Source organism: Paralichthys olivaceus, chromosome 3 (genome assembly GCF_024713975.1).
Source record: "Paralichthys olivaceus isolate ysfri-2021 chromosome 3, ASM2471397v2, whole genome shotgun sequence".
NCBI lineage: Eukaryota > Metazoa > Chordata > Actinopteri > Pleuronectiformes > Paralichthyidae > Paralichthys > Paralichthys olivaceus.
The window spans coordinates 7,533,836-7,560,685 of record NC_091095.1 but is presented as its reverse complement, the minus strand read 5'-3'; the positions used below and the strand labels follow the sequence as shown (position 1 = coordinate 7,560,685).

The 26,850-nt window shown below is 40.8% G+C and overlaps 3 protein-coding genes across 5 annotated transcripts; 1 reads left to right on the top strand and 2 right to left on the bottom strand.

Annotated features, from left to right (window-relative positions):
- Positions 1-1,084: 1,084 nt before the first annotated feature.
- tdrd5 (tudor domain containing 5) lies at positions 1,085-12,769 on the bottom strand. The gene is made up of 19 exons (XM_020098539.2): positions 12,616-12,769; positions 11,783-12,019; positions 11,476-11,684; positions 10,876-11,182; positions 10,502-10,656; positions 10,147-10,230; positions 10,019-10,075; positions 9,754-9,916; positions 9,140-9,315; positions 8,642-8,856; positions 8,108-8,317; positions 7,936-8,002; positions 7,293-7,493; positions 6,653-6,787; positions 5,434-5,499; positions 4,274-4,462; positions 3,779-3,968; positions 1,971-2,034; positions 1,085-1,249 (listed from the first exon to the last, which is right to left on the bottom strand). The coding sequence occupies exons 2-19, from the start codon at positions 12,009-12,011 to the stop codon at positions 1,243-1,245; spliced, it is 2,724 nt and encodes a 907-aa protein (XP_019954098.2). The 5' UTR covers positions 12,012-12,019; positions 12,616-12,769; the 3' UTR covers positions 1,085-1,242.
- A 288-nt stretch (positions 12,770-13,057) lies between these two features.
- nphs2 (NPHS2 stomatin family member, podocin) lies at positions 13,058-16,850 on the top strand. The gene is made up of 7 exons (XM_020098541.2): positions 13,058-14,052; positions 14,322-14,425; positions 14,510-14,582; positions 14,787-14,869; positions 15,036-15,295; positions 15,839-15,917; positions 16,359-16,850. Exons 1-7 carry the CDS (start codon positions 13,758-13,760, stop codon positions 16,581-16,583), a joined length of 1,119 nt encoding a protein of 372 aa, XP_019954100.2. The 5' UTR covers positions 13,058-13,757; the 3' UTR covers positions 16,584-16,850.
- Positions 16,588-26,664, bottom strand: axdnd1 (axonemal dynein light chain domain containing 1). 3 transcript variants are annotated; one of them, XM_020098536.2, is made up of 26 exons: positions 26,412-26,664; positions 25,455-25,612; positions 25,271-25,374; positions 24,959-25,052; positions 24,616-24,701; positions 24,446-24,502; positions 24,193-24,301; positions 23,898-24,019; positions 23,507-23,647; positions 23,210-23,314; positions 22,800-22,920; positions 22,361-22,462; positions 22,065-22,231; positions 21,786-21,855; positions 20,970-21,204; positions 20,655-20,877; positions 20,281-20,374; positions 19,828-20,024; positions 19,511-19,598; positions 19,252-19,395; positions 18,907-18,990; positions 18,611-18,652; positions 18,357-18,458; positions 18,134-18,225; positions 17,511-17,650; positions 16,588-17,408 (listed from the first exon to the last, which is right to left on the bottom strand). In XM_020098536.2, exons 1-26 carry the CDS (start codon positions 26,479-26,481, stop codon positions 17,293-17,295), a joined length of 3,063 nt encoding a protein of 1,020 aa, XP_019954095.2. In that variant the 5' UTR covers positions 26,482-26,664; the 3' UTR covers positions 16,588-17,292. The 3 variants fall into 3 exon arrangements, with proteins under 3 accessions (XP_019954095.2, XP_069377863.1, XP_069377864.1); XM_069521762.1 differs by having other exon boundaries at positions 25,455-25,609; XM_069521763.1 differs by having other exon boundaries at positions 25,455-25,606.
- Between the last annotated feature and the right edge of the window lie 186 nt (positions 26,665-26,850).

Sequence of the window (26,850 nt, the reverse complement as noted above, 5' to 3'; positions counted from 1 at the left end):
ATGACCTTTGTTCATCCAGACGAGAACACGAACACAAAAAAAACAACTACATTGCGAGCTTAGTCCCAAGTAACATTGGGCGAGGCACATGGAGATGATTATCATTGTCTGCATTTACTTAACACATCCTTTGTATGTGTGTTACGATATAAACAGAAACAGGGTTTGGCTTTTGTATAATAAAGTAAAGGCAGGTGTATAAAAACAGTATTTACATGTATCGTAAATCAAATTTTAATAAAGGTTACAAGTTGTGAATGTTTGTTTAACTGTATCTGTGGGGTCCAAAAACAGGGAGCCCACTATACTTGTGACATCCAACATCTTTGTTGGAATAGCTGTCTGAGCGTTAAGACTTAGGTTCAGGCTAATGTTGGGCATTCAGTTGTGGTGGTGAGGGCCGAAGACATGCATTATGCCAATGTCCCCACCAGAATGAGTGAACGAGTATGTGTGTACAGCATGTAGGTTAATGGCCTTCATTGTGTTGCTGTTTTTCAGTGAGGGGAGGAGCTCCTCTCATTAGGAGCCTTTTAAAAAGCTAATTGGCTGAGCCAGGAAAGGTCAGGGAGCTCAGCAGGATGCAGACTAATGATCCCGGACTACACACTCGGCTTTAACCTTTAGCCTGAACACAATTTGGTTCCCGAGCTTCAGTTCTAGTCTCTGCAGGTTTCAAAACATGTTTTTCTCTCATCGGAAAAATGAATGACAATGAGCATCACTGATTTTAGAGATGGTCTCTTGGTTGTTGTTTTGTAATTATTGTTCCTGTGCGGCGATCTTGTCTCCTAAATCATCTTCTCTCAGACGGCTTTAATGTGCAGCTGGTCGTATGCAGGAAAACAAGACTTGTGTAAATACAAGAAATTTGATTGAGTCAGCAGGACAAGGCAAAGTATGGATTAATTGCTGGGGTGAATGTAACATTGACACTGACCTAAGAAGAGCGAGAAGAGAGGAAATGCACCACAGCTGCAGAAATACCGAATAAACAACGCTGAAATGGAAAATTGACTTTTTTTTTTTTTTTTTTTTTTGAAGGTCAAAAGACCAAGAAGAAACATGACAAAGAAACTATTGGTTCTAATGCTGTTAGGATTTATTTGAACACAAATTTAAGCCACTAACTGGATTTGAAGATAAAAATTATGTTCTGCAGAGAATCATTTTTATATGCATTTGTCTTCTGTCCGTGGTGTTTTTTACGTCTGTTCGTTTACAGCTGAGCATCATGGGTGATCAAGTGCTGGACCAGAAATTTGTTAGATTATTTCAAAATGTTTCATGTTCCCAAAAAATAAATGAAAAATGTGTTTTGACAGTTATCTACATAGTCATGTCAGTCAGTGGCTGCACGAAGAAGAAAACAGTGGAAAGAACCACTTCCAAGAATCACCGGACACAAACTGAGACAATAAAACCTTCATCGTAAATGTATTCCCCAAACTAAAATGACTGACATGTATCTGTAATGTTTATTATGTTTGCATATTGAAATGTTTTAACTTCAATCAGAACAATTTTATAAGTAAAAATAAAACAAGATTCATTACATCACGGGGCATGAGACACAAGACGGGCCTCTGAGAAAATGATAAACACTTGACCCAAACAAAAAGTGTTTTATAGCAAACAACGTTGATAAACTTATTCTCTGTTAAAGAACAAACATAATTTCTATTTTGTTTGTCTTCTTTTAAGACAAGTGCAACAAATACAGCAACAACAAACTAACAGAGCTGAACAGAGTCTAGGTTTAAATAATCTAGATAATTAAAATGACATGAAAATGAACTTCTTATAAAAATGAATTTAACTCTTCACATCAGTGGTTAATTGAATTCCTCACTGACAAAATGATTCAGTCTATAGCTATTAGAAATGTGTAAATAATGCTTCCTTCATGTTTTGAGTCATTCATGTAGTTGGAAGTTGGTTTAAGGTGAATTATAGGAGGCTCAACCTACCTGCCCCCAAACAAAGGAAACAGGATGCCAGGGTTACGCATGTGGAGCAGAGAGACAGGTGCACCTGGAAAACACAATCGAACACAAACCAATATTAATACTTTTATACATTTCATGGAAACATATACTTTGCCATGTGGTAAGTGATATTTTCTATTGTCACAAAAGAACATTTGTGATGCTGAACAAAGTTGTTTAACTTTACAAATATTACTAAAAACAATTTTGACTCTCGTCCTGCCACAGTGTCATAACACCTGATGGGTTACTCTTTACGTCCCAGACTAAACAAGAGTCAAACTGTACAGTTGTTCAGACCTGTTTTCTGCTGGACCTGCACTCATACCTGACAGATCAAGCTCACTGACAGTGCACTAGTTCCTTATGTCAGCAAAAATAAGAACTTCAACCACTGGAGGTCAGCAAAAGCAAGATTCTCTGCTCTTGTTAAGTTAGTTTTAATATAATGACAAACTGCCTGATAAATAAATAACCATAGAAATGGTCATTTTCATTTCTGCAGAGACTCCACAAAAACCAGCTGAGTCCTGACCCTTGCAGGTAACCAATCTGCTGAGCAGTCACACTCAGCCGTAGGTCCATCATGAGAGATACAGGAGAATCGCGACAAAGGACAAGTGCAGAGTTTGCATTTGCGTGTGAGTGTGGACTTTTCTTTTTTGACTTAAGTTTCTGCAATGTCAGGTTTTTCAGGGAGCACAGCAAAACATTTCTCTGGGCATACGAGGAGACCAAATATGAGAAGGAAGAATTTCTATTTCACTACTTCCATTAGCCTATAGTTATTATACAGTAACTACTTAGAATATTGTGTTTTCATCTGTGTGAACCACTCTAATATGCTGCAGGTCACTATAAGCAATTTGTAGATAAATCTGCTGGGACCCACTGTTTTTTTCATTAACACTGTCCACATGGAAGCTTGGTCGAGCAGCAATGTATCGATATCAGGACAAATGCAATGAAAGCGGCTTGTTGGGTCAAATAGCTCTGGTAACAGATCTAATTGAATCTGTGTCAGGTTCTCAGTACAGGTACATCCACTACTGCAAGCAGCAGGATGGAAATCAATACACCCTTTATGCATCCATGGATAAACTCTAATTTCATTGAAGGCTTTTTTTCCTGTGTGGTAGAGAGAGAGCGAGAGAGGGAGAGAGGGAGAGACAGATGGAGACAATGTGTGCACATGTGCAGGTCGATGAAGGTCATTGTATAACCCTATTAGAAAATGTGTGTGCAAGAGAGACAAGCCTTTGCATGGACATTAAGACTTTTGTTTCATAGTGTTAACATTTTAAAATATAAAGGAAACTAACTCAGGATTAAAGCTTTATAAGATGACTTGAAAAATCCAGTGTATATTTTCTATGTATTTTACTCTAACAATACATTGAGATAAATCTAATGCTTAAAATTATAAGCATAGATTAAATGGTGCCAAATATAAACAAATACAGTAGAAACAAAAACTTGGCTTGATTCCATTTCCTGTTTACACCCTCTAAAGCATTATGGAAATGGGGTTGTCTCCCAAATAAAATAACAAGGAAAAGCTACAACACTCACTAGAGCGCATACCTCTGCCATGGCCCAACAGTCCCTTTAAATTTAATCAAACTGCACCAACTGTGACACACTCATAAAAGCCAAAGTATTTATTTCAATAAATCTGCTGCGACTCACATTGAAACCTATTATATGTATTACTATTATTATCATTAATTATACGCACATTGTGTACTTTACGTCCCTCATAAAATCAATGAGTATAGCTGTATATGTACCCTGACTGCAGCTCTGGATTTTGCCAAGGTCAGAGGTATGGAGGCTGAGGGTCCTCAGGATCGGAGGTGGTGTGAGCAATAAAGGGGCAGCGATCTTCAGCTGGTGCTGGTGCTGCTCCTCCCGTGGAGTCTGATAACAGGAGGTCAAATTGTTGCTGGAAGTTCTTGTTGGAGGAGTCTTGCTTAACATCTGAAAACAGAATAAAGTTTTGTTTCAATAAGGAAAAAAACCCAGTTATCAGTTATTACTTGATTACTTGAGGGAGTTTTTCCTCTCCACAGTCGCCTGTGCTTGCTCATTGTGGGAACTGTTGGGTTTCTCTATGTTAATATTGTTTTAAGGTCTTGACCTTTAAATGTAAAGTGCCTTGAGATAATGTAAATTATGAATTGGTGCTATATAAATAAAATTGAATTGAATTGAATTACTTTACCGTTACCTTAAATCCACAGTTATGAAATGCTTCTATAAAAAGACAAAAGATGTCTTCTCACTCTGAGATCAGCTGCGCAGGGAGCTGGGGTTGTCTTGGTCTGGATCACATCTGGAGGGATGAGGGGACTGGTGGTAGGACTTGTAGAGTTAGAATGAAGAAACTCATTGGTCGGGGCCCAGGCCAATTCACTACAACCGAGTGTTTGTTCATTCAGAAGAGCACTGAATGGGTTGGCAGCCTGCGTGACCTGAGCAAGACACAGTAGTTAGACTCACTCTTTTCTGTTTTGTTAACATGAAATCATGTTGTCCACATAAAAACATTACTGTCTACTATTTGAGCTTTACTAAAATAGGTGATTGCAGTGAATCACCAAAATACAAGAGTAAGTTAAGAACAATTATTCAGTCCAAATCCTTCTAAAGCAAGGCCATTAAACCTAAGGGATGTCAGGATTAACCGATTTTACTATAACCGCTATTTCATAACATCTCGGTTTCATAACTGTAAGAACTGTAAAACCTACTATATTTAACTATGATGTCCTGCATATCGAGAATCACGTAATTTGTATGTGTGGTGCACTTGTTAGTGTGTGTGTGTGTGTGTGTGTGTGTGTGAGCCACTGACACGTTAGTTGAGATGAGGAAACTGACTTATTTCAACCAACGCTGGCCATAAAGCTCTGACCAGCACCAAGGGCAGCTGACACACACACACCCTCTCTCACTCCCTCTTCCTATTAACCATTACGAATTTAGCTGAGAGATTAATCAACAGATAATAATAGTATAATAAGGACACGAAGAATCAGTGCTTGAACCAGGACAGTATGCCCGTTTATTTTTTCACAACTAGTCAACACTTCGTTCCCAAAACAGAACAACTTGACCCTTCACATAAAAGGTCCCATACAGATACACTGCTTATGATGCTAGGAAACACAAATTCACTGACCAACCTTCCATAATAAGGCAACTACATAAAATAGCTGACATAAATTACTTTTAAATAGCCAAACGTGGCACCAAAATTTTATATCTTGACAGCCCTAAATAAAACCTGTTGCTTTGACACAAGTGTTGAATTATTAAAGCAAAAACATGGTGCAGTGAAATACAAAATCTAAAGGCATCCAAAGTATAACAAATCTAAGTTTTCTGAATACACGGTGAAGACGGTGGTGGTGTGGCTGTGCATAGTGTCTGGTGGTCATACTTGGACGTGGTGGATGACCTCACTGTCCTCAATCAACTCCAGGCCGGGCGGCTCTTCGTCTTCAACCTGGGATACCGAGACACCTCTTGAGTGCTTCACACTTACATCGCACAAACAAATATAACTGAAAACTGGTCTTTAGTTAAATTTGCTAAGGGTTGATGAATACGTTCAGATTAGAAAAAAAACTGAAGTATGGATAAAAAGACAATAAAAGAGACAGATGCCGTAAATGGGACTCATTAACTTAAGTGACGGTGTCAATCACGACAACAGGAACGCTTATGACAACAGTAACATCTATGAGTTCTGCATATGGAGTCGTGCTTCACTGAACTTTGAATAAACAGGTGAACAGCTCTTTGTGCAGCAGCGGTGACGCAGCTTCAGTGTTCTGTGGACTGACATAACAAGACCTCTTTGGCTTGTTAGGTGACAGTAAATATTGTCTCAGGCTTAACTGTTAAATGTACACATTAAAATCGGTATTAAGAGCAGCATGTCACAGAGTCAGCCCAGACTGATGAAACAGTATTGAAGTTTGAAAAACGATCAGATGACATTTTAAATACAGCCATGGTTGCATGGCAGCCTCAAGTTCAATATTTACCAGGTGGACTAGTCTAATCAAACTGTGATGTCATTGCTCTTGTCAAAGGAACAAGTGAACACTGAGTGTGTCAAACCTTCCACAAACCTAATTACAGAAGCAGCAACACATTAATAACTTCATTACCTGTGAACAGTATCAAGTCAGTCACCAGTGGGGTTGCTTTGATCACATTATGGGGTATACTGTTCCCTTGTTATGTTCTTGTGAGCCAATAGTCAACAAACAGCTCACTGATTGGCTGCCATTTTATTTACTGACCAACAACAACAAGCTGCGACCTTCCAATAGTCAGACTATGCCAGTACGGTATGTGTGTCGAGGGTGCTCGATGCTGCAGTGAGCCTGCACCACTCACAGTATGGCTGGTAAGATAAGAGCTATGCACAGAGAGGAACAACAGCAACACTGAAAAACTTAAGTGTGAGAGGGAGCTAGAGAAGAGACAAAGATGGTGTTCTCAGATAAGAAAACAAGAGCCATAAGCTACAACTCCACCACACGCATCCTAGTAAGTACCGAGACTAATCTTCATTTTGTACCACAACCTCAAAGATGTCTATGAAGAAGAGCAGCAGCCAGGCCTGTGTATGTGTGTGTATGTGCTACCTTCAGTGTGGCTGACATGGACGGTTTAGGAGTGTTTGCTGGCTCAGGGCAGGAGATCATCTCCTCCTCTATCTCTGGCAGGTCAAACTTTCCCTCCCCCAGGTAGAGACTCACTGGGTTGACATGGACACACAGCTGAGGAAAGAACATGGCACCAATTAACTATGTGATGAACTAGCCCAAATCAGAAATGTTGTGTACTTTTTTTAAAGATATTTTGCCTTAGTTGACAGGACAAGAAAGAAAAATAGAGAAAATGGGTATGACACACAACAAATGGCCAGATCAGAACCAAACCTGTGGTTTCTGCAGGAGAACTCAAGCCTCCAAGATCTTTACTTTCTTTATTTCAGTACATTTTGACATTGCCTCTTAATGTATGGCTGCTATGACAAATCCATTTCCTCCTAGCATAAATAAAGTCACCATCTATCTATGACATAGCAAATTAATATTACTCTCAGTTGGTAAACTGCCGACCACAAATGTTTGCTAGTATAACTTTACCATATTTTAAAAGACTGATGAAAAACTTGTGTATTTATCATAATCACTATGCAAATGAGAGAGAGAGAGTGTGTGTGTGTGTGTGTGTGTGTGTGTGTGTGTGTGTGTGTGTGTGTGTGGGGGTCTGTCTCACTGCTGCACTGGCTGCAGGGCTGCAGGGTGTCCCATGTCCCTGGCTCAGCAGGGTAAGGTGGATATAGCCATTGTCAGCAGTAAGTGTGTCAAACAGGTAGAGCTGCAGCACATCTCCAGTGTTACAACACGTAATGCCCACCAGGGTGCGATCAGAGCACAGCTTCTGGAAACAAGCAGTGGCCTCAGCAGTCCAGCTGCCCTGAGACAGAAAAACCACCACAACACTCTCACTTTTAAAGTCAATGGTTACAGCTCTGAATAATAAAACTGTGTGCAATTGTAGAAATATTGACACAGAAAACATAACTTTTTTGACAATATACCAAGTGAATATTAGTTTATACTTTCAGGAATTCCTTAAGTAAGATTTAAATGATCATGGAGCCACCACTGTCTGTTAAATATACTTTTAAACTATCACACTTACTCTCCTCAGAAGCCTTCAATGAATGGTTTCTCAGAAAAACAGGTTATTTGGGTTGTACAAAGAAAATCTGACTAGTACTGATGAGGGATGAATGCTTAGTCCAAAGCACTAACACGGGATGGAAGAGGGATATAGCTGACATTATGGTTTTAACATGAAAGTGGTGCAGAACTCTGCATGAATCTGAAAATATTAGGTCAGCCATCACACTCACAGTGGTGGGTTTAATTCCAGCAAGTGATGATGGAACAGCTTGTGCAGGAAGAACCAAGTAGCATGACCTGGTAAAAGAGAGATGAAGAGAGCTCAGTTCCAGAGACAGACAGACTAAGCTTAGTAGTACGACTTTCATTGATTAACTGCTTCAATTTCTGAGATGCCCATACTTGAGGAACTTGAGGCTGGCGCTCTGGACAACTGTCATTCCACCAAAGTCGACGTAGTACACCTCGACTTGAGTGGGACTGATGATCTGATGGATCACTACTCTGTAGAACCATATTCCATCAGGTGACACGCAGCAGACCTGACCTCGTCGTACAAATGGCTTAGGGAGGGTGTAACGCTCCGATACCTTAGGGCAGGTGTAACATCGTCTATAGCACAAACAGGAGAGGGAGAGTGAAACAGTCATTGCTCTCAGAGAAGTATCAGGAATCATATGCATTTAAGGCTGAAGCAGTTTTAAAATTATTAAAATGTGGAATTTCTTTTTGATTAGTGAGTTCTTTTTAAATTCCCAGCTTCAACTTTGCACTTAGTCAAAGCTGTATTATTTCTTTCATTAAGAGTGAGTGTGCCAGGAATTATGAAATAGTAAACACAAAGAAAGTACACAAAACATTACTGTTAGGCTAATAAATTCAAAAGTACTTGGTTTTTAAGGTCTTTTAAACAAGCGGCCAAGAACACATCATCACCTCATCTCAATCATCATGTCCTCCATAGCCTGCGCCTCTTTGCTGTTGCTGAAGCGGATGTAGAAATGTCCTGGCGACACCACATGTTCCACCAGGACTTGTAGACGCTCTTGAGCTTGACGGCACATTGGCGGTTTGAGACGCTGATTCTGCAGAGCATCCAGGGGCACAGCAGGGCTGCAATGTACCTGAATGGCAGGGTACATCTCAGACATCTACAGGCAGGCACACAAAGTAAAAGGGGAAAAAGAACAAGTAGTGAGCAGGACACAGCGGTGTGAACATAAAATGTAGTGATGACACATAGTCATAGTCACATACATTGTCTACACATTACGCAGGGTACACTGATAATGGGTCATTCAATTCCTTGGTTTGTGCAGTGTAAATTCATGATTCACATTTATGTACTCCTGTGACATTTTCATTTGGGTCTCCTTGCTTTAAGATTGAGTCTGGTAATGTAAAATAATAGAATAAAAAAAGATGTTGTCAAACCATTTCTCGGGTCTTGGAAATGTTACTAGTCTCTAGCTTCTCATTCTTGTCATCTTCTGTGATCTGATCACTGTCTGCTTCCAGTTTGCCTTCCCAAGGAGACTCTCCACAGTTCAAATAGTAGCTTTTAAATGGTGGCGTCACACCTCTACCCACACTGTCAGTTTCTTTTGAGTCTACAAAACACAGAAAAATACATTCTATGATAAGTTCAAAGCCACAGACACAATAATACAATATATTCCAACAGGTCATTAGAAAAGTGTGACATACAGAGACAGACTGATGAGACACGTGTAGTGAATATAGAATAACACAAAGGGATGGAAATAATATAAACATAACATCTATATTTACAGCAAAATCAACTTCAAACAATCCTCTCACACCACATTTCCACCATCCTGCCAGTCTGACCAAAATAAATATTTTATTCATTACACAAGTCTGTCACTTGACTGATATTTAACCATACTAAGAAAAATATCTCCCCACTCTCTCTATGACAGCTGCAATGGCCATTTATAATTCAGAGATGTTTATACGGCACATTTCCCAAAACAAACTACAGACAGGCCTTGACTGCTGGTACTTTAACACATGCACATACACACCTGATTGTGTGCTTTCACTGTCATGGATGTCCATGACTATCCAGTGGTGTCCGTCGTCACCCCCTGCAGGTTTGAGGTGCAAGGTGTCACTCATGGCACCGACCAGTTCGGTGACACTGACAAAGCCATTCTGTTGCAGCGGCAGCTCCTCACCAAACAGCCTCTGTAAAAAAACAACACAGATGAGCTGCCCAAAATGTCCCCATGCATAATTTGTCTTACACCCTTATGTGACACTATGAAGGTAAACAGGAGCATACTGTACCTTATACTCTGCAGGCAGATTGTGCACCGATAATCCTCCACAGGTCTGACCTACCACCTGCAGCGTGTGAGGATGTAAAGAGTTTCATTACGAAAGATTATGAATCAACACAAACTGGTGGATGTTACCTTTCGCAACATGTCCTTCAGCTCCTGACTAATGGTGCCAGTTACTCCATTCTCCAGGATTCTCTGACAAAGCTCCTCTTCCAGCTGATGAAGGATTGGAGGAGAAATTTGAACTTAAATTAAACAAATGTACAATACATTAAGTCTTGTTTGTGCTTCCAGTTTCACTAACAAGTCCAACGACTGTAAATAAAGACAGACAAGATGACGTCTCAACAAAAGTGAAGTGAAATCATCGTTATCCCCACTGGTGGCTGACTGCAGTAGTTCATAAACCCAACTTCCTTCATGTTAGTGGATGGGACATGGATCAAACTAACAATATGCTGTTTCTTTGTTTTAAATAAGAGCAAACCTTGAGAACACGTTTCTGAAAGAGTTGACCTTCCCTCTGGTTCATCTCAACCTTGTTTGGCTTGTTACTGACAGTTATTGACTGTTGACAGACAAGGCCCAAAGTAGTCTCAGCAGACGACTGGTCCAGAGGACTCTGCTTCACTGGGACTGGAGCTGAAAAGCAAAAAAACGTGTTTCAAAATATTAGGAGCCACTGCTCAGATTAAATACCTATCCACTTTAAAATAGTCATTTGTAATGTAATCAAGACACTGGATAAGGATTGCTCAATAGAACCACATTTCATGAAGATCTTAAAAAAGTGTAAATGCATCAGTGTCTCCAGAAACTCATGTATTTGCCAATTGTAAGCCCACCCCTCTAATAGCACACCTGGGAGTATCGATGCTGTCTGAGCAATGGTGCCTGGCCCTTTAGGTGCTGGCTTGTCAGTTCTAACTGATTCTGGCTTCACAGGTCCAGTCCTCCTTGGTGTACTGCATGGTCTGACCGGTGGCCTGGGTAGCATGTGTTGCCTAAGGGTCAGAACTGAGCCCAGCCTGCCTTGCTGGATGAGGACGAGGTCTGCTGCTGCCTCCAGCATCTCTCCAGTGGAATAGAAGCCATAGTTGTGGACACGCAGAGGTTGGCCAAAGCAGCGCAGGAAGCCGACCTCCAGCTCAGATAACCTAAGAGGACCCTGGAAGAGGGGCTGCTTCTTTACTCAAAGTAGACAACATTTTGCAAGAAGAGAAGCCTGAATTATTTGGGTGTGTTCGATTAAATGTAAATAAAAAAACAGAACCATCTTCAAAATCGCTCTCATTTTGTACATATTTGTCCTGTTTCAACAAATGAATGATGAGGCTGAGACAGTCACACTGGCTCATGATGCCTTTAATCAAACATCTGAACTGTTTCAAACAGTCCAGCTTATTGTGGAGAACACACACAAAAGGTTTTGATGATAAGGAATGAATGATAAGGTCATACCAGGGAGAGGAGGAGGCGGAGCTGTGCCCTGAGCTGGGCAGGGAGAGCTGGAGGAGCACGACCTCTTCGAGGAAGCGTCACAGTTGGGGAACGGTGATGGTAGCGGGTCGATAAGGAGCGGACACCACCCCTAAATTTCTTTTCCGCCTTAGTTGTGCGCTGCATGGCTACCAGCTCCTCAATTTTCGAGGTGGACTCATCGCTAACAGCTGCATCGATACAAACCATAGCAAGTGTGAATTCACTGCAATGCACTGCAACATTATTCAAATTCATAAACACACACAAATGAATAAATCAACTCTACCCTTTAGGAATATTCCACTATCGGCGCTGAAGGTGATAGACACCACGTCAGGCATCTCCTTCACCATGTCCATGACATTTCTAAAGCCCAGGAGTTTCAGGGGCATGGGATAGCCCATCATCGTAGCATAGTCCCGCCTGAGCTTATCAGGGTCCAGGCCGAGCTTGGATGAAATGAGCAAGGAGCGAACATCCTTCTTCAACCTTGCAAAAGCCTCTTCCTGGTTCATGTTGCCTGCTGAACAAAAGGAATACACAGCATGAAGCAAAATGAAAGAAAACATGATGTACATTGGGAACAGAGCCTGGAGAAGTGCATGATAAGATAAGCTCTTTTATAGTACCACAATGGGAACATGTGCAGTGTGAGACCAGCAAAGGGAATAGAAGGAAAAAAAAGACAGTATAAGTAAAGGTACTATGTACACAAGGAAATACAAACACATAATATATTATATATATATATATATATATATGTGTGTGTGTGTGTATACACGTTTTAACAATTATTGGAGCTTTAATGGCTTTGCCTCATTCTTGCTGAGTCTAAAATATCAAAATAAAATCCTGGTCAAACACTCAAAAGTTGTATTTTGAAATTGATTATAAATGTCCAGCAGCAGCTCCTTATTTTGGGGGGTTTGGAAATCAACCCTTAAGAAGTAACGCAAGCTGCACGTGGCTAACAACCGGATTAGCAAAAGTTGACCTTAGCTTCCACCACCTAAATCATGGGATGTAACAATTTATACACCACTGCTCGGCTAGAAATGTGTTTCAATACAGAGACGGTGTCATCAAATACTTGCTAAAGTTACATGGACACTACGTTACCTGGTGTGTTCAGTGTCTCTGAGGCTTCATCCTCCAGAGAGGGCTCAACCTTTCCTCTGCTTCACCTGCGCACCTGTGGCTGGCTAGTAGCGGCTAACAGTAGCTGACAGCGGCTAACCGCAGCTAGCAGCGGCTAATAGTAGCTAGCAGCCGCTAACAGTAGCTAGCAGCGGCTAATAGTAGCTAGCAGCGGCTAACAGTTGCTAGCAGCGGCTAATAGTTGCTAGCAGCGGCTAACAGTAGCTATCAGACAGATAAGAAGATGAGTCACAAACACTGAGTCCTAAATTTCCCATAATGCAAATCAATTTTTTATTATAGCCCATTCGTTCATCCATGACGTCACTGCACCGTCAGGGGTTTAATCAATTGTGTCACAGCTGATCCAGGACCAGAGAAGACATTTTACAACTGCTGTCATCAGATGAGTGTAAACTGGAAAACAAAGTGTAATATAGTAATAGATATGAGAGCCTATAGCTGTCATTCCATCCCATAGACACGCCACAGTTGAGTGAAGATGGTCTCATAATGGGTTTGCACATGATTAGACTCATAATTTGGATAACAGAATGAACTTCCAGGTTAATTAGGTTTGCTTTAGGGAGGATAGTGTGTCAGCTATTTGAAAAGGAGACGCCTGAGTTTGCACATTCCCTGTGAAGAGACACTGACACTGGAAACACACATACATGGGGGTATATAGATTATAATCTCTAATTATTTTTACCCTGGTTAGAACATCTGGATAATAATTTATAAATAAAAACAAAATAATACTGCTTTTCTATCATTTTTAAATCACGGTAAAAATGAGAAAGATGGTTTTAATGATTTCAATTTTATTATCTTGATATTTTTAAATTCTCTGTTTTGACAAACATTTAATTTCATGCTTACAAATGTTGACCTAGAAATCTATTAAAACAGAGAAGGTAGCATGTGGCACTCCCACCGCCATCCTACACTCCCACATTCAAACAATTCGCCAGATTCACCATCAACGTACTGTGTCTCATTACCACAGTAGGCGGCTGCAACCCTCCAGTTCCAGCCCTCCAGCCTGAGGAAGCAACTCACAGCTCCACATTTGTTTCTTCCTCTGCACTTCTCTACTCCTCACCACAGAGCCTTCAACCAGTATGGACAAGTTGTCAAATGTCCACCTGCCCTCTTCCAGAATGACATCCAAGGCGGACAATGAGAGGGGAGCCGTGGTTCCTCCCAGGAGTCACCGGCAAAGGCCATCGAAGGCAGGCCGGGCCCCCGAGGGAAGGAAAGAGAAGCCGCGGAAGGAGAAGCCAAAGACAAATGACGTGAAGGGAGAACAGGAAGAAGTGAAGCTGAAATCAACTGTGGTGGATATAGACAGAGTGAGAGATGATGAGGTCAAGGAGGAGAACATGGGGCTCCTGGAGGCAGCAGAGCAGGATGATGGTAAGATGAAGCCAGAGGAGAATCCTGACAGATCCTCGTTCTTGTTCTTTATTTCTGATTATGTTATTGTATTTTGTCATGTTTACACTTTTTATGGAAGAAGTAAAACTCTAATTTAAAGTTGTCTATCTTAGAAGTTGTTTCATATCTTTTCTTCACTTTTGTAGTCTATATTCGAGTTGAGTTAAATATACATTTTGTAGTTTTTTCCATCTTTATTCCGTGCAGAGGTTGGAGTTCTTCACACCATTCACTGTGGCTCTCTGCAGGTTTGAAGCGCATGGACCTGGGAGTGTTTGAGTGGCTTCTGATGGCCTTTGCCTTGGCTCTGGTTCTCCTCTTCCTCCCTCTGTCCATCTGGTTCTGTTTTAAAGTACAAACTGCACCACAGACCAAACTGAAATGTTCATGTTTCCATTCATGTGGACGGACTGATGTCTTTCATTTTGATTGACAGGTAGTTAGAGAGCACGAGAGAGCTGTGATCTTCAGACTGGGTCACCTGCTGCGTGAAAGACCAAGAGGCCCAGGTTGGCACAGAATCACGCAATTTCGCAAAAATCCAAGTCATTAAATGTTAAGACAACTTGTATTTATCTTAACAATGATGCTTAAAATAAAGTTAATATCTGTGATGTACATTTTCTCTATCACTCAAAAGACAGAAAGGAAAAACCACACAATAATTAAAGTTTAAAATCTTTTGATCAAATCTTCCTCCTTCCTCTGCCCAGGTCTTCTTTTCTATCTCCCTCTTCTTGATGTTTGTCACAAGGTTGACATCCGACTGAAAATGCTGAAGGTTCCTCCTCACACGGTACAGGACAATAAAACACACAACTGATGTTAACATTTAGCTACATACAGTATGTGAAAATGGCTGTAAATGAACTTTGCTTTCCCTGAGATGAAACTTTTGTGTCGCAGGCAACTTTAAAAACCATAATATAGTATTTTACCCAACTGTATATGTCTGTATGCAGGTGGTGACAAAGGACTTGGTGAGGCCGGAGCTGAGCGCCGTGTGTTATTACCAGATCGAGAACGTGGCTCTGTGCAGCACAGCTCTGTCCAGTCTGACCACGGTGTTGCAGACTCTGGTCCAGGCAGCAGTCAGAGACGTTCTCGCCCAACACACATTCAGCCACATCCTACTGCACAGGAGGAGGATCGCTCAGCAGATACAAGCAGCTGTTGACTCTGTCGCCTGTCGCTGGGGCATCCGAGTGGAGAGAGCAGACATGTAAGACTGAGGAAAGGAAAGTCACCACGTTGTTGAAGCTCACCTTCTTTGTGTTAAGCTGCATGTATCCCAGAGATATCATGTTAAAGAAGCTTAAAACATGTTTTGTGAGGCCATCGTGATCTTTGACCACCCAAATCTAATCAATTGTTATGTGATTCTATGAGAACATTTGTGCCAAACCTTTGACCTACAAAATAAAATCAGGTCCCCCTTGAGTTCAACTGGATGTATTTAACAAATTTGAAGAGATTGAGATGTTCTTGAGATATCATGTTCATAAGAGTGGGACAGACGGACAACCTGAAAATATAATGCCTCCAGCCACACTCTGTTGCTGGCACAGAGGCTGATGGATAATCTAGATGATGAAAATGAAGAAAAGGCCCAATACAAGGAGATAACTCTGCTACTGATCTGTGTGTAAAGCATCTGTTTCCTCTGCATTCAACGATTTTTCCAAGGAAACAGCAAATAGGAATGTTGAGATGTGTAAATCCTCCAAACCACATTGGGTTGTGCTTGTGTTTGATTTTCTGTCAGAGACGAGCTCAGTTTTCCGGTGGAGTTACAACAGAGTCTGGCTGCAGAGGCCGAGGCCAAGAGACAACAACAGGCCAGAGTAAGTGACCGGATCATCTTTTTAATAATGTAATAATTATATTAATTAATGCTGCATTGTAATTGTTATGTTTTTTGTTTTTTTATTGTCAAGTATAGCATTTAACAAACTCAACAACTGTATTATTATGAGCATTATCTGCACATCAGATAACTGTACTTCTGAAATACTGTAATTAAAGATTTGTGATATTGTTAGAATGTCTTTACTTTGTCAGCTTCCAGTGGTATAAACAAGATAGTGGCAAAAAGCAAAAAAAGCCAGTGGGAAGTCTCAGTTCCAATTACTTGTCTTTATATCTACCTATTGTCTTGTATTACTGTCATTTTCTGTTTTTCAAACAATTCTGCTATTTTGCTAAATACAGACTTCTTGATTACAGACTTCTATTGAGGTAATTTGAAGTGTTTGGTTAAATACAGCAGAGCTTCTCTCCTCCAGGTAAAAGAAGCAGAAGTAGAGGCAGCTTCCTGGGAGGGGTTCAGGGCCTCCTTTCGTCACCTCCATCCAGCCCTGGTCCTTCCATTCCCCCCAGATCTCCTCAGTGTGACCTCTGACCACTCATCTCTACCTCCTCCTCTACCTCCTCCTCCTCCTCCTCCTGCTGAGGAGGAAGAAGGGAGAGTGACAGAGGGGGAGCGGGAAACAGACTCACCAATGATGTGACAGATTGTGAATAAATTAAAATTTATTATTATTATTATTATCAGCAACAACACATAAAATTATTGTTAAGTTACTTTTTATCTGAAAACCTTTTCCTTCAAACAACTGAGCTTTAGCACTGAGGAATCTGAGCCTCTAGTGTGAGTAAATTAAGCTTCTGTTTTAACTCAAAACTTGCATTGTCTTGTAAACAAGATAGGTTAGGTACAGAAAATAATGTTCAGTCCTGGTACATATGCAATTATTCAGAGTGGTAATTTTTCGTGAAACCTTTAATTTATGGGCCTAGTGCACATTTGTATTGTCCAGCCTGCTCATTAAGTGCACAAAATTCACTGCAAATATAAAGATCCTGAAAAGTCTCTGAAATGTAAATATTACTATGTTAACATTTTTTGGGAGGGGGAAAGAAGAAAAAGTATATTTCTTTTTTTAAATCAAGTCAAGAGTATATTGACGTTCAATGAATGAAGCCACATCAAACCATTCCACAAATTATAGTACCACTAAGTGATAGTTATTTTCAAACAGCAGCAATAGAAACTGAAGTAGGAAAACCTCCTGATACTGGGAATATACCAATTTAGATTTTTCACCTATGTGCACTTCACTAATTTGAAAACCTTGGTTGGTGCTGCATTCCTCTCTGCTCTTGTTCCAAACATAAGATTCTACAGGGAGTTGCAGCCTCTTCAAATTAGCTGTCACATCAGCGTTTCTTGGTCCTTCTGGTGGTGCTTGTTGGTTTGGCCTCAGGAGCTGTTTTCTTTAGAGGAGCTGGGAGTTTTTCTGGTGGTGGAGAAGGTGGTGGTGTTTTCTTTTTCTCTGCATCACAAACAGAGAGACACCTGTACTTCCTCTACACTTGAACACTACTTGTTACTGCTTCTCCCCCTCAATGAGAGTCATTAAAAATGTGTTGTTTACCTTCACTGCTTTCAGACTCCAGACCAGGCCGGCCCTGCAGTTGTCTCTCCAGGTCCTGAATCTTCTCCAGAGCTGCCTGCAGGGCCTCCTCAGCTTTCAGGGCCCGCTGTTCAGTGCTCTGGACCCGCAGCTCAGAATCACTGTCAAAAACACGAAGAGAAATCAAGATGTCCTTTGCATATTATCAACAAAAGAAACTTGGCTGATGCCTGGACTTTCACCAAAGTTATTTCCACAACAACTGATTGTGACTTAACTTGCCAGAAAAAAATAGATTTATTATTGTGTTGACCTTCTGATTTTGCTGATAAACTCTACTTTAATCTGTAAAGTTGTGGTAATTGCTTCCCATTTCTTATTCTTAACAAAAAAGAAATGCATGTGCAACACCCACAGCTAAAAGAGTGTTCATATCAGTACATGGAGAAAAAATGTAAGCAATTAAGGAATCTTCCAGTAGTCATGGAAAAAGAAATACAACAATGACAGATATTAGAAATAACATTAGAACATCAAAAAATATTTATTTGTAGACCAAAATCTGATCTGTGTATATTATCACAGTATTGGTAATATTACAAAAATAAAAGTGTCCGACACAACTATAGTAACAGTGAACTTACTGCAGTTCCTGTTGCAGTATTCCTACTGTGGTCAGATCACTAAAAGCTTTGTGAGCTTCAACTGTAGCTGGACACACAACCAGGTCATCAGTCTGACACACACACACACACACACACACACACACACACACAGGTGGACGGACGGACAGGGAGACAGACATGTGTTCAGGTCAATACAAAGAAAAACATGCTGATGAATATGTGTGTGGTTAACTTGTCTCACTCCTCTCAGATGGACACTGTTCTCCCCCAGCTTTCTTTGTGTGATGTTTCCATCATAGCCAATCAGCTTCACCACTGCTGTTTCACAAACCGTTAGCTCCCCCTGCAGGACATAAACAACACGACTAATTTCAATAAAGTGGAGTAGTTGGTACAAAAAATGTGAATCCCTGTATTTCATGTGAGAAAGTTTTTGGTTTTGTAAAATGTGCAGACAATAACTTATCAAAGTTCACTTCATAGATGCTTTTGTACCTTACAAACTTCTTGTTGTATTTCATGTTCTTCATTGGGGTTCTGCGATGACAAAAAAGGACCACCATCATCATCATCATCATCATCAGCATTATCATCATCATTATCCAAAATAAACAGGACTAGTCAGAAGATTAAAATCCTGGCATTATCCTATCCACATGACAGTTATTTATGGGTGACACAATCAAAAACTTGTGTTCAAATATTCAATATTTGACTCATTATGGGTGCAGATATCCTACATAATACAAACTTAAATGTCGTCCTAGTTTAGAGCTGTTCATATAACTGACTTCTCTTGGTTCCGCCTCAGTCTCATCTTTGACCTCCTTGACCTCACTGGATGTTGTAGACTCTGCTGAAACCTCTTTGTTTCCCTGTAAACACACAGACACACATAGACACACACACAGACACACACACACACACACACAGGCATCAGGAAATGTGGCTTTTGATCCTGAAAAAACTACAACGTACATCATGCTTTTAAACTGATGTTTGAATAATGGCAATTCTTATTTTTATTTGAAATATATAGGTATCAACAGTCGGGCTCAGCTTCACTAAAATGTGTTCTACTGATCATTAATCAATATCATACTTTCATGTTGGTTATATTTGAGTTGAATCCTCACCAGAGTCTCCCTGCTGTCTGCTGGAGGAGCTGAGACGTCACTCTTAGAAGAAGTGGCAGATTGTCTGACAGGCAGCTCCACCTGACCACCCTTCACCCCTGAGAGCAGGATGACACATGTCTCCACCCAATCATCGCATTCCCTCTGAGAACATAAACAAACATATGCACCACATTATGTTGGTTTGCTGAGCTGAGCATGCTTTGTACTTTAGTATGGCTCCCCCTGGTGGAATGCTCTTGATCAGAGCGTTGTTTACCTGCAGCTTTCTACACGAGTCATTCATCTCATTTTCATCCTCAGCTTGATGTGGAAAAGTCTTCTCCTCCAGAATCAACTTGTAAAAGCTGAAGTGAACGCACAAACATTTTCAGATGAGTAAATTCACTTCTGTTGATCTTCTCCCAGTCAAATATCTCGGTTACATCCTTAAAGTCACTAAACATAACATTTTAGAATTTTTTCTGTGTTTTGTTCGCTCGTATCTTTATTCTGATTCAATGTTTGTGTCAGACAACAAGTAACTAATTGTTAGTTACTCTGGTTAGCAGGATAGCAGTTAACAGCTTCTGGTACCTGGAGATGTATTTGGAAAAATAGTCCAGTTTCTCGGCCAGGAACTTGGCATCCTCATCCAGAGTCTGCGGTGAGATGTTTGTGATGTATTGATGTTCCTGTTCATGGACCTGATCCTGGTCCTCTCTATGGTCAGGTACTATGAGGAGCAACAGATCCAACATCCAGCGGGTCTGAGCCATGTGAAGAGAACTGACCTGGTGAATGAAAAACCTTTTAATCTTAAACTGATGAAAATAAAATGCTCAAATATTTAAAGTATCAGTTTCCACTCCCTCTACAAATGTTGCTCACATGTATGAGTGGCTGAACCCAAAAATCTTAGGATGGGTTTTGTAAATTCAGATGTGATGTTGTGTTGCAACATCATCGCATTTCATGAGGCTGATATGTTTGTTGTGTGTTGTTTGCAAACCTCACTTGATAGTTAGACTGAACCTGGTTTGTACTTACCTCCTCAATGAGTCTCTGGTTCTCACCACTGGTGAAGATGGACAGGCTTTTTATTAACTCCTTCACTTTATCCAACAGTTCTTCTGTCTCTTTACTATTTGAACAAGCAAACACAACAGCACATTTTAGACCGATAACAAAGAAATACCACGGAATATCTCATTTATAAAACTGTAAAACAATGAATTGAATGTGTTTAGAGAGGCTTAGAGACTTGGATTTTCTCGAGAAACTAAAAAACCAAAACTGAATACCAAATGTCTTGAGCAGAGCAATTCAATATCATAGCGGTTAACATTTACTAAATGATAAATGGGACATCAGTCTTCAAATGAAATTGATTAAAGATACCTTTGGGAGATATATTAACGTACTATATATTGAACTCATCTTGGCCCCTTTCTTTTCCGTCTCTCGCCTGCACGCTGGGGATATTCTTTAAGGCTTCCTTGGCCAAACTCTGCAAATTGCACAGAGCCTGCTCGAGCTTCAGCCAATCAGAGACAGACATCATCTCTGGGTGGCAAATGGCTGCCTCAAGCTTGAAAACCCAAGATTCCATAACCCCGAGCAGTGACATGATCTTTCCATGGACCCCTGAAACAGAAACACAGGTCCATATCTCAAGGATTATCCCCCACTATGAGACCCTTTAAAACATTCAGATTGGTGTATGTGTTGCTTCTCACCAGTTTCTCCACTAACTTGTGTGTCCAGCTTTTTAAGGAGCTCAGGTAGAACCCTGACCAGCTCACTTAGGGCCGCCTCACCTACAGGTGGATCACCATCAGGAGAAGAGTGTCTTCTGAGCAGCTGAACGCTCATGTTCAGCCATCTGTCCTGGACACGGCCGAGCTCGCCCAGTGTCTGCTGGCAGCAAAAAAGCTCCTCACCTTGGTATCGCTCACACTGTTGGGCCAAGATCTGAAGAGAAACAGAAGACAAAGGTGGACTTCAGAAGAAACTTTGCTGTTGACTTAAACATAATAGAGGCAGATCCACAAGAGATTTGGAATAAAATCTAAACAAATTTAAATGAGAGAGAAATACTGGTGAATGTTTCAACATCAAGTGTTTAATGCTCTGCTAACAACTCCGTAGATAACTGAGAAAAGTCATCCACATAGCACATTCATTCATTTGATGCCTCAGATTTTAAAACAGATGACAGAGATACATAGCAAGTGATTGGTGGTGGACACTTCTGAGACAGATGAGATGGAAAAGACAGAAGACAGAATAGAAAACAGGTGACAGCATCGATTACACAAATCTGATGGGACAAGTGATGATAACTATGAGAGATGAGGCTGATGCTGACAGATGGAAGTGATGATGTGATGTGATTGGATCAAAAATTCATCAAATACATGATGTCAGAGAGATCACTGCAAGAAATCAGCACGCACGCACGCGCATGCACTTACACGCACACGCACACACACGCACACGCACACACACACACACACACACACACACACACACACGTAGATGCTTTGTCTTACATTTGACCACTGCTTCAAATCAACATGAATCTTTTCCAGTGTAACATTCTCATATTTCGGGTCAGGACACCTTGACATAGAGAAAGAACATTATTGTCAGATCTCACACACAATAAGTTGTTCTCAGGGACTTTGCCTAATTATACTGGTCACTGTGTCAAGTGCCAATACAAATTCTACGTCAGGTTGTTACAGCTTTTGAAAATTATATAAAAGTTTTATTTGACTAAAGGCACTTGGATAAAGATAAAAATTAATTTCTTTGGTAACTTGTCCTACTGGTTCTGTGCTGTGCAGAATGTGATCCACTTGGTGACGTCCTGCTCGATGGCATTTATCTCTTCAAACTGAGCGTGCTGACTCTTCTTCATCTGGGACATGAAAGCCATCAGCTGCTCTGTCCAGTTGTCAGAAAGCTCCATGATGATGTTCATGTCTTCTGTGTCCTACAGCAGGAAGGTCACTGTCATAGTCAGGGTGTAACTGAACCACTACGGATACTAATGAAAAGTCAAATTTGGAGTTTGGTGTTTTTAATGGGCCCTACAGAAAATGTAAAGGAGGAATTGCTTTACCTTTGAAGTGATGTAAAGGATGCAGTGCTCTGCGGTTTTAAACCAGCTCTGCTCGTGGACATGCAGCCGACTGACCAGCTCCAGCTTCTTCACACTGATCATCTGACAATCAAAGAAAAACGTACTCAACATGTTTGGATCTACTTAACGTAATATTGTTTCTACTAAGGGTGTCATGGTGATACAGTTGTATGCACTGTCCCCTCATAGCAGCGTGATACTGTCTATGTGGAGTTTGCATGTTCTCCCTGTGTCTGTGTTTTCTGTTTTTCTTCCTCCCATAGTCCGAAGACATGCAGACTGGGGTTTGATGGGTGACTATAAATTATAAGTTATCCATTATTCCTCCAGATTCAGTAAACCTGTTATTTAGACACCATCTCACGCTGCCAGCACATAAGATAAGGTTATTCCTACTGTAAGATCATGGCTCACACACCTTGAGGGCGAAGCAGAGGGTGAGCTGACTCCAGGAGTCTCTCTCCTCAGTCATCTGGAGCAGCTGAGCCTCCAGGCGACCTCTCTGCAGCTCATACAGCTCGTGGTAACCCTGGACCACACTGAGAAGAGCACATGAACCATTACAGAGGGAAGGTAGATGAATCTAAAATTTAAAGAAATTAATAATTAAGCAGCTACATATATTACTGATTAACTTATCTTATGATAAATTTATAATTGGAAAAGATTAATAATGTGCATTATGTTTTAGATGGTTCATTCAATAATTTAACAACTTCATAAAAATGTGAATGAACTCAGGTCAGGTTCAGTCCTACAGGGGACATTTTCCAGTTTGGACTCAGCACCGTGGAGGTAAGTGTGGTAATGTGAGTCTAAGGGTCTGACCCTGAGTTGGTGTGCGACTGATCAAGTTCCTCAGCGAGCTGCCTGTGAGTGAACTCCACCTGCTGGGAAACAGAGGCATCATGGTCTCTGATCTTGAACAGTTCCCTGTGAAGAACACATAAACACACACGTTCACTCAGATATGAGCACATTCATTTCCATATTCACACCTTTTAATGAGTGCTATCATTTTTTAATTCTTTGCATTTATTCCTTCCTCATTAGATAGAATCACACCAACATATTTCAGTGTAATTATGTGATCATGACCCTGCTGCCAGATCCCGACCTACGTACGTGCTGAGTTGCTGCATGGACGTCTTGATGTGATGGATCTCTTCAGTGAGCCGGCGGTCTAGAGCCCGCTGTGCCACTGCCTCAGTGTGCAGAGCCTTCAGGCAGCGGGGCATTCGCTCCAGCAGGGACTGGTAGCGCTGTCTGGATACACAAATTTAAGAGCTTCCTGGGTCATTGCTTGAAAAGAGTTCCTGAAAATGCCAAATTTGTCCAAAAGGATTTGTTAAAATGTTTCAGAATGAATTTGAGGTAGCAAAAGGATAATACAGTTTATATTTCTTTACATCTTTACATATTATATTACATATTACATATTTGGTTAAGCTCATTAAACTCTCCCAACAAGTGCTGAGGTTTCACAAGTAAGGACCCAATGTTGCTGGCTGCTCACCTGAGCTTGGCAAGCAGCTGTCCCCTCTCAGCACAGCCCACACTGACCTGCCTGATCACTTCATGGAAAACAATGTTGTAGATGTTCTGCTCAACCTGCACCAGCTCCAGCAGACCCTCCATCTGTAAGACATTTCATTGCAATGTTTAAAAAATATATGGACTGCTATACTACTACACAAATGGTATATATCTTACTGTGGTTGGAAAGAGTTGTTCATGTTGGATTTCAGTTGGTGCTTCAAGCCCTGCAGAGGCACAGCAGTTTGAGTACATCTGTTCCACTGTCTGCCTACCTGGGAGAGCTGCGTCAGCTGCTCACTCTGCTGATCCACTCCAGCCTTCTCCAGCATGTCGTCCATCATCCTCATCAGCTGGACCACTTCTAATCTGCCGCTGGGCCTCCTGGTCACACAGAACTAATCACAAATCTGTAATACTTCTCATTTCAGTTTCCCTTAACGACATTCCTCCCTTATCTTACCCGCATAAATACTATTCAACAAAGGTTTATCCATCAATCAGCTAAGTTCAGATTTTAAAACTCACAGTGATGGAAAGACCCGGAGCTTGTGTTCGTCATCCTGCAGCTGAACTGTAAATGCACTGAGCAGGAGATGAAACACGAGAGTTGACAGACAAACCAAATTTGGATTTGACAATGATTTGAGCATGAGCGTACAGAATTAATAAAGTGGGTGAAAACGAAGCAGACTCACTCCTCGTAGAACTCAAGGCCTCGCAGCCCTTTGTTTTTCACAATGTGATATTCCTCTGGTATCAGACTGTCTGATACTCTCAAGTTCTGAAAGACAAAGTTGCTGCAATCATCACCTCATACTGAGACAGTTGAAATCTGTTGTGTCCCTTTATGTCTTCCTACTTTTCCCAATTTGTGTTTTTGGGAGGCTGGACAATAAAGCGTGACTGTTGTGCTGTGATGATCTTGTTTATTTGTCCTATCTGGTTCATTTGGTTATGTTAAGTTCTGCTTTAGATTTTGATTTACCACATATGTTCCAATGAAAAACAATCCAGTAAGTTAAAATACAGTCAGCTAACCTGTGTGTCACCAATGCTGTTCCTGTCAGTCAGTGGTGGGAGGGGTGTCGTCTTACTTTGGGTTACCATGGCATCACACAGGAACGAAATATCTCTGTATGGACACCATTCATGATAAACATACACACATTCAGTTTAGGTTAGGGTTCACATTTGTTATTGAATTAGCTGATTAAAAAGAAACCTAAAATAAGTTTGGCTTTACTTGATTTCTAGTTAATAAAATGAAACCTGTTTTATATTGTACATGCAGAAATGTGTAATTTGTGACATTGTTCACGTTGCTGCATGAGTCTTGTTGGTCCAGCAGACCTGCCTGCTCCAGTCAGGGACGTCGGCTGCTCCAGAAAGTGTCTGTATTTCTTGCGTCCAAGCGGGTGATGCCAGACTGCATCTGGCCGTCTGATTCCACAGCCCTTTGAAACACAGAGTCATCTTTAGGAACGCTGGTGTGAGATGATTTCACCCAAACTCTTTCACGTATGCTTGAATGTACCTTGCAGTGGCGATGGTGTGCAGTGTGCCCCGGTGTGCTCCTGGTGCAGACAGTGGAGGTAAGGCTGACCAGCAGTTCATCTGGGACCAGCTGGTTGTTGAATGAAGGAAGCTGTGTGTTCCTGCTCTCTGCCGCAGCCCGAAAATTCACTTCTGCTGCTGAGAAAAATAAAATGAAAAGACTGTGACCTGTAGGAGGGGACCTCCCACTGTTTGATATTTCCATATAATAACAGCTCCACATATTTCTTGCATTAAGGAACAAGGAGATTTCACACTTTAACCTGTATTGAAGATTTTGTATGTTTTGTATTTAAGTGTTTCCTTATACTTAGTTTTGGTGTTCATATTAGAACTTACTGGTTCCTACCACACCTCGCATCTCATTCATGTATTTTGTATTTATGGAGCGTGAAATAAACTAAACTAAACCCTTCCCTTACTTGTTTGGTTTGTCAGATAATTAACTAATAGTGTAACCAAAAGAAAATACCACATTAGTTTACAATTCTTTTTTAACTGCTCTTGTCCTTTCATCTTCTATTTCATCACATTATTTCATTCTTCACCTACATTGTTTAACACAGAAAATCGAGATGACTACTAATGTATTTACCATTAGATAGATCGATAGATAGATATACAGACAGATAGATTGATAGACAGACAGACAAGACAGACAGACAGACAGATAGACAGATAGATAGACAGACAGACAGACAGACAGATAGATAGACAGACAAGACAGACAGACAGACAGACAGATAGATAGATAGACAGATAGACAGACAGATAGACAGACAGACAGACAGACAGACAGACAGACAGATAGATAGATAGATAGATAGATAGATAGATAGATAGATAGATAGATAGATAAATAAATAGATAGATAGACAGACAGATCTTCTGTTAGTGTATCATCCACCTGTTAGCTGTCATGCTAACCTCCCCTCACCTCTGGTGTCCAGTATCGGCTCCGGCCTCGATGAGCTCGGGGCTGAAGTGGCTCTGATGGACGCAGACATCGTGCTCTGACGGTGGAGAACAACTAAAGGTTTCCACGACACAATTATCAAACTCTGATCAGGTCATTCGTGGGATTCGCGGATTTTATTTTGCAAAACTTTCCCTCAAAGTCCAGACGTCGCCTCTGCTCCCCCGCGGCTTCCACTTCCTGGTCCAGTTGCTATGGAAACTAGTCTGTGTGTTGACTTGCTGTTTAGTTGTTAAAAAGATTTAAAATACATTTAAATATTTAGAATATTACCCGTAATAATAATTATAATACTACACCATATTTTACTTTAAATTATCTTTTATTTTATTTGATATTTATTATTTATATATATTTGCTTATATTCTATATATATTCTGCTTCTTATTTGTCTCACTAT

Bases quoted from the DNA above. Each gene is read 5' to 3' on its own strand.
- tdrd5 (XM_020098539.2), bottom strand. From the start codon at position 12,011: ATGAACCAGGAAGAGGCTTTTGCAAGGTTGAAGAAGGATGTTCGCTCC. The intron at 10,657-10,875 runs GTGTGCTATTAG...TTTGCTTTTCAG, and splicing joins GACAGCATCGATACTCCCAG to CTCCAGTCCCAGTGAAGCAG. The intron at 5,500-6,652 runs GTAGCACATACA...TCGGTATCCCAG, and splicing joins CCATGTCAGCCACACTGAAG to GTTGAAGACGAAGAGCCGCC.
- nphs2 (XM_020098541.2), top strand. From the start codon at position 13,758: ATGGACAAGTTGTCAAATGTCCACCTGCCCTCTTCCAGAATGACATCC. The intron at 14,870-15,035 runs GTACAGGACAAT...GTCTGTATGCAG, and splicing joins TGAAGGTTCCTCCTCACACG to GTGGTGACAAAGGACTTGGT. The intron at 15,296-15,838 runs GTAAGACTGAGG...ATTTTCTGTCAG, and splicing joins CGAGTGGAGAGAGCAGACAT to AGACGAGCTCAGTTTTCCGG.
- axdnd1 (XM_020098536.2), bottom strand. From the start codon at position 26,481: ATGTCTGCGTCCATCAGAGCCACTTCAGCCCCGAGCTCATCGAGGCCG. The intron at 25,053-25,270 runs GTCTGCTGGACC...GTGTCCATACAG, and splicing joins TCCCTGACTGGAGCAGGCAG to AGATATTTCGTTCCTGTGTG. The intron at 20,025-20,280 runs GTAAGTACAAAC...TTCATTCACCAG, and splicing joins ACCAGAGACTCATTGAGGAG to GTCAGTTCTCTTCACATGGC.